This window comes from Moschus berezovskii, chromosome 20 (assembly GCF_049115385.1).
Source record: "Moschus berezovskii isolate FMDL1 chromosome 20, NW_MosBer_1.0, whole genome shotgun sequence".
Lineage (NCBI taxonomy): Eukaryota > Metazoa > Chordata > Mammalia > Artiodactyla > Moschidae > Moschus > Moschus berezovskii.
The window spans coordinates 20,966,802-20,973,478 of record NC_142479.1 but is presented as its reverse complement, the minus strand read 5'-3'; the positions used below and the strand labels follow the sequence as shown (position 1 = coordinate 20,973,478).

General features: G+C 41.7%; 1 protein-coding gene across 1 annotated transcript; it reads right to left on the bottom strand.

Annotated features, from left to right (window-relative positions):
• Window positions 1-2,034: 2,034 nt before the first annotated feature.
• On the bottom strand, window positions 2,035-2,970 carry LOC129536567 (olfactory receptor 4D2-like). Its single transcript, XM_055395571.2, has one exon. The coding sequence runs from the start codon at window positions 2,968-2,970 to the stop codon at window positions 2,035-2,037; it is 936 nt and encodes a 311-aa protein (XP_055251546.2).
• Window positions 2,971-6,677: the final 3,707 nt, after the last annotated feature.

The window sequence follows — 6,677 nt, the reverse complement described above, 5'->3', positions numbered from 1 at the left end:
TGGTGGGCATCAAGTTTGTAACTTACCCTCAAACTTTCAGGGAAAAAGTACGTTCTGCTCTACTTGCAATTTTTCTGTAAGTGTGAGAATTTTCAAAAAGTTAAAAATGCTTTTAAACATCTTTTGAAGCTAGAAGAACTACATAGCAGAACATCATATCGTTTTGTCCTCTGGATAAGAGGCAAATTTTAAAAATAAGATTTCAATATGAACTAATACTAAAATAAAAGTAACTACATGAAAACTAACACAAAAAATAGAGAAGGCAGATCACAAACTGGAAGAAAGTACAATAATAAATATAGCTGATAATAGATCAACCACTAAATTACCTAAGAACTCATATACTAACTAGAAAAACTCAGAGGAAAAGGAACAAAATGCATTCATGAGAAACCCGCATACAATAAAAAGTATGGAAGGAAATGTTAGAGAAATGCAAATTAAGACTACAGTGAAATTTCATTTTTTACCCACTAAATTAGCAAAAATGAAGAAATCTGACAATATCAAATGTTAGGAGGATATGAATCAATAGGAACACTTCAACACTGCTGATGAGATGCACTGCATTAACAACTTTGGGAAAGAATTTGGCATGATTTAATAAAGGTAAATCTTTGAAGATCTCATGGCTCAGCAATTCCACTTTAAAATATATGATGACTCATAGTTCCTCAGTGTAACAATGGAGGCAAGTAGAAGAAAATTCAAAAAGCACTGTTTGCAACAGAAAAACTAGAACAATCCCACTAAGCTCATTCTCACAAAGGATTATACAGAGGTGCAAAAGAATGAACTACAGCCAAACAGAGTAACATGTGGCATTTAGAAACATAATGTGGAGGGAAAAAAAGCAAATCCCAGATTATTATATACAGTCTAATGTTTGTATAAAACTCAAAAAAGCAAAATAAAACACGATGTTGATTATGTAAAGGTGTAGTGAGATCATTTTTATAAACGATGGAATGATACACACAAATTTCAAGAAAGTGGTTTCATTTGGGGAGAAGTGATGTGGTAGAGAGCACCTATACAGAAGTTACTGGTACCATGTGCTTCTTGAACTGAGTACTGTATACATGACTGTTTATACACTATATGGATAATGTTGTATATTATAATGTATATACATTTGTTGTTGTTGTTGTTCAGTTACTAAGTCTTGTCTGACTCTTTGTGACCCCATGGACTGCAGCACTCCAGGCTCACCTGTCCTTCACTATCTCCCTGAGTTTGCTTAAATTCATGGCCATTGAGTCAATGATGCTATCTAACCATCTCATTTTCTGCTGCCCCCTTCTCCTTTACTGTCAATCTTTCCCAGCATCAGGGTCTTTTCCAATGAGTTTTACACATGATCTTTTACTTGTAGTAATTATTATACTATATTAAAATATACAGTGAAAATATCTGAATACTCATGATAATTTCCAATTTGAAAAAAAAAATGAATCACTCAATGTTTTGTCACAGTTTCTGATTCTGTTACTGGAAGGTTTGGGATTACATATTACTTTTAGCAAGTTTGTCAAGGAAGAAGTTATGAGTTCAAGAGAGGCCAGGTATCTCATTCAAGGTCATCCATTTGGTAAGTGTTGGTTAAACTCTCCAATTTCAGGCTTAAGACTATGGATCCTGTGTAGTTTCCAACAATCCAGACTCACACAAAAAGGGGTACTGGGAAAAAGAGGTCAGGTACAGAAAACAGAACTGCTCTTCTGGGGGAATGCTGTCATCCTAAGAGGAAACTGTCCACCAAGATGGCAGAAAAGCAGGTGTGACTTTCCAGAATGCTTCCATGACAACACATCTTCTTGTCACAGGAGTATTCAAATCAACATCAAAATAAAAAATAAGGATATTATCAATTTTGCAAAAAATCTGAGTAAGTTGCTTATGTTCACTATGCATTCACTTTTATGATAATCCGTACAACACATCCACAAGTTGTAAGCAGGGGAGATATAGTACGTCTCTATGCTGACTCTACAAAGAAAACAAAGTCAAAGAGAAGTGAGGAACCCACTGTCACTCACTTTTACAAGCGAGCGGATGCCTCCCTAATCTCTTCACTGCTGCCTGCATCTCCTGGTTTCTCAGGGTATAGATCATGGGGTTGAGCATGGGGGTCATGATGGTTTGACTGAGGGACACAGCCTTGTCCATGGAGAAGGAGGTGAAGGGCCGGGCATAGAGATAAATGCTGGGAATGAAGACCATAGACACCACAATGATGTGGGTGGTGCAGGTGGAAGCTGCCTTCCTCCTCGCCTGCCCTGAGTGGGACCTTAGCATCACCAGGATGGCTGAGTAGGAGACCAGGAGGAGGAGGAACCAGATGAGGACCAGCACCCCACTGTTGGAAATGATAAGGAACTCCAGGAGGGAGGTGTCAGTGCAGGCGAGTCTCAGCACTTGTGGAACATCACAATAGAAATTATCTAAGACTTTGGGGCCACAGAAAGGCAGTGGGAGCATCAGAGCCAGTTGGGAAATGGAATGAATGAAGCCTCCCACCCAGCTAGCCACCACCAGTCCCACACAGAGCTGAGTGTTCATGATGGTGACATAGTGGAGGGGCCGGGAGATGGCAACAAGGCGGTCATAGGCCATCACTGAGAGGAAGAAGACCATGGCACCTCCCAGAAAGTGGAAGAAGAAGATCTGGGTCATGCATCCCTGGTAGGAGATGGTCTTCTTCTCAGAGAGCAAGTCCACCAGCATCTTCGGGGCAGTGACTGAGGAGAAACAGAGGTCTATGACGGCCAGGTTTCGCAGCAGAAAATACATGGGTGTATGGAGCCTGGAATCAGAGGTCACCGTGACCATAATGAGGAGGTTTCCCATGACAGTGGTGATATAAACAAACAGGAACACCAGAAACAAGATGAGCTGGAGCTCCTGAGTCTGTGAGAGCCCCAGGAAGACAAATTCTGGCACCCACGTGTGGTTCCCCGATTCCATGGTATCTTCTTCTTCTCCAAACACCTAAAGAAAACACACCACAGAGAGTGATGAATTAGTGCTCGGGTCTCAAATTGAGCGTCCAAGTTTAGATGATGGACATTTATGTGCATATCATAATTCCAGGTGCTGACTAAATGGCCTTGGCCCTGGAATGTGTACCAGTTGGTACTGGAATATATATTCTTGAGATATCTTAAAGCCATTCATGACATACACAGCCTGATTTTAAAAATTCAGTGTAATATAGTGATAGGAAGATACTTGGAGTCCAGCAGCCTTGTAGTCAAAGTCCAGAGTTTCTTATCCTTGAGATGTGACCCACAATAAGTTATCCAAGCTCTTTGTCTCAGTTTCCACTTCCGTAAGGTGGAATTAAAAGTGTTATCTCTATATAGTTTCTAGGGGATTAAATGAGATAGCACATAAAGTTCCTAGAATAGCATCTAGAATAATAAATAGTAATCACTCTCCTCTCTGTTGTCTCCCACTAAAAACCTCCTACGTTCTTACAGTCTCTAATACTATTTTGTACCAGTCGTTTCTCACACAACAGTTACTACATCTAAAAGTTCGTGAACATTTTCTATTTCTAGATTTTTCCTCCTGATTCATCCATAATGTGCCACTACAGACATGTGCCTTGACTCACAATTAACCTGGGCACTGCAAGGCTCATGCTTGCTCATAGTCAATACTCAAAAAGCACGTGGCATTGACTGCTGGGTGGGTAAGCAATTATAGGGAATGCCCCCTCCCATCAGTGGTGTAGGTGGTCCCTCTCTGGATGAATTAACAGGATGTACATGGTGTATGAGCTGAGACCTGAGAAGGTGGAGAGATTCTGGATTAAGAAATAGATGATGGATTTTGTATAAAGGGGAATGGAAGGGCTCTTCTAAAAGTCCCAAGAATTTCTGTTACTGAATACAAAGACAGATGAGGAAGGAAGATGTTGAAATAAGAGAAATAGTATAGACAAAGGAATAAAGAATACTAGAGTGGGTTGTCATTCCCTTCTCCAGGGGATCTTTTGAACCCAGGTCTCCTGCATTGCAGGCAGATTCTTTACTGTCTGAGCCACCAAGGTGTTGTTAAAAGAATGAAGAGGGAATATTATGAGGAAGGAAGGGGAAGGGGAAAGTGGAGGGGGAGGGAAGAGGCTGGGAGCAAAGGCGAAGAAGGACACAGAAGGTGACAGATAAGGGTGACAGGTGAGAGTTAAGTGGCCTTCTCACTCCCCTGCCTTGTCTCACTCCCCACCCCTCACCTGTGCCTGCAATGTATTGCCCATCAGAGGTCATTTTCGTCTCATCATATTTTTTTCTGTTGTCCCTCTTACCTAGATTGTAAGTTCAGTAACTTAGTAGCCCCAGCACCTGTAATAGCAACTCTGATTCACCAGTTGCTCAAAAAAAGTTGCTGTCATAATGAATTAGTAGGTAATTATGCCTGTTCAATGTGACCACGTGGATAATTCTGTGGTGTATTTTCCTATCCTTTGCTCTCGATATCATCCCTCTAAATCATGCCCTCTAAGGCAATGGCAAGCCACTCCAGTACTCTTGCCTAGAAAATCCCATGGACAGAGGAGCCTGCTGGGCTACAGTCCATGGGGTCGCTACTAGTCGGACAAGACTGTGTGACTTCACTTTCACTTTTCACTTTCACACATTGGAGAAGGAAATGGCAACCCACTCCAGTGTTCTTGCCTGGAGAATCCCAGGGATGGCAGAGCCTGGTGGGCTGCAGTCTATGGGGTCACACGGAGTCGGACATGACTGAAGCGACTTAGCAGCAGCAGCAGCAGCAGTTTCCACTTTGTCATTAAAGGCCTGGTTTTGCACATGCTCATTGGAAAATCTGTTTTCAACGCCCCATTTCCCCTGTATTATTTTCTGAAGCTTTCCTCACACTTTAGCCTTACTATCATCAAGTCTAAATCTCTTGCTTTTTCTTCACACCCTCCAGCAAGTGTGTCTGGATTCTTCTTAACAGCTGCTCTATTTACAAGTGAGAAAACCCTGGTCTCTCACCTTCCTTCAGCCCAGAATGGGAGAGAGCCCTCATGTCTTGCATCTTCTTGAAGATCCCTTTTCTGCAAACTTAGTTTCCTAGCCACTGCCCAAACATCACCTATACAACAATGGGTGTGACGCTAGGGGAAGAGGGAATATCCTTGAGGAGAAACTACTGGACTCCATTCAGGAGGCAGGGTTGGGTTGATTACCACTGGGGGCAAGGGAGCAATGGGACTTGTTAAAAAGTTTTAAAATCTCTCAAAAACACACATTCATTAAAAGTTATTCCTCGGGGTCAAAAAGACCAAGGACAATACAATTTTATAGATTTGTAGCATGTAGGATTCTCAGGCCAAGATCTAAATGTATAAGAGTCTCTTCAAAAGAGACGGTTTCTCTGGGAGTTTTAGAAGAACCCATTTCTTCGATTCTTTCCCTTGAGACCATCACCTGGAGAGCTGGTTAAAGACAAATTACTGTGCCCAAGCTCCAGACTTCCTCATTCTGTTGTTCAATGATAAAGCCAAGAACTTGCATCTGTAACAAATTCTCAGATGATGCTGATTTCTCTGTTCCAGGGACCACACTTTGAGAACCATGGACTTGCTCGTCAGCATAAGGACTGTTCTCTCTCTTGTACAATCTGAGATAACTAGTCTGGTTTCTTTTCTTCTTCTTCTCTTTCTTCTTCCCTTTTTCTTTTTCTTCTACTTTTAAGCCTAATTGATTTCTACTTAGAGAAAGTCATCCATGGGCAGATATATGGTATCAGTTCAACAGAACCTTACTGTCCTGTAAAACTTGCCCTTATTTTGGCAACTGAAGCCCCATTATTGATTTACCATCTGTGCCCAAGTCCACTATGTGCCTGTATGCTTAGTCACTCAGTCATGTATGACACTTTGTGACCCTGTGGACTGTAGCCCACCAGGCTCCTCTGTCCATGAGATTATCCAGGCAAGAATACTGGAGTGGGTTGCCATGCCTTCCTCTAGGGAATCTTCCTGACCCAGGAATCGAACCCTCATCCCCTGTGTCTTCTGCACTGTGATGGGTTCTTTACCCATTGAGCCATCAAGGAAGCCCCAAGTCCAGTACATCATCTATTTAAATGCTAGCATTCTTTACCTGTGAACTCTTACTACCTCTAATGCAAGGATTGGTACAGGAGGCTTATACAATGCTCATTATGAGGGATTGATCAAAACTAGAATTAATTGGTATTTTAAACTTGATGTGTTTTAAAAACAGTCTGATTTTTTACACAGAGCTCTCTGAACTACATATAACTTTCCAGGTTGGTCTGAATTATTTTACTACAAATGCTCATTCTTGGCAAAATAAAGTACAAAGGCAGGTAAGATCAGAATGTGAAGCTTGTCCAGAAACAGACCCAGCACAGCCACATACATAAATAATTTCTTTTAAGTGTTCTTATTTAAGATGCTTTTGAACTGTGGTGCTGGAGAAGACTCTTGAGAGTCCCTTGGGCTGCAAGGAGATCCAACTGGTCCATTCTAAAGATCAATCCTGGGTGTTCATTGGAAGGACTAATGCTAAAGCTGAAACTCCAATACTTTGGCCACCTCATGTGACGAGTTGACTCACTGGAAAAGACTCTGATGCTGGGAGGGATTGGGGGGTGGGAGGAGACAGGGATGACAGAGAATGAGATGGCTGGATGGC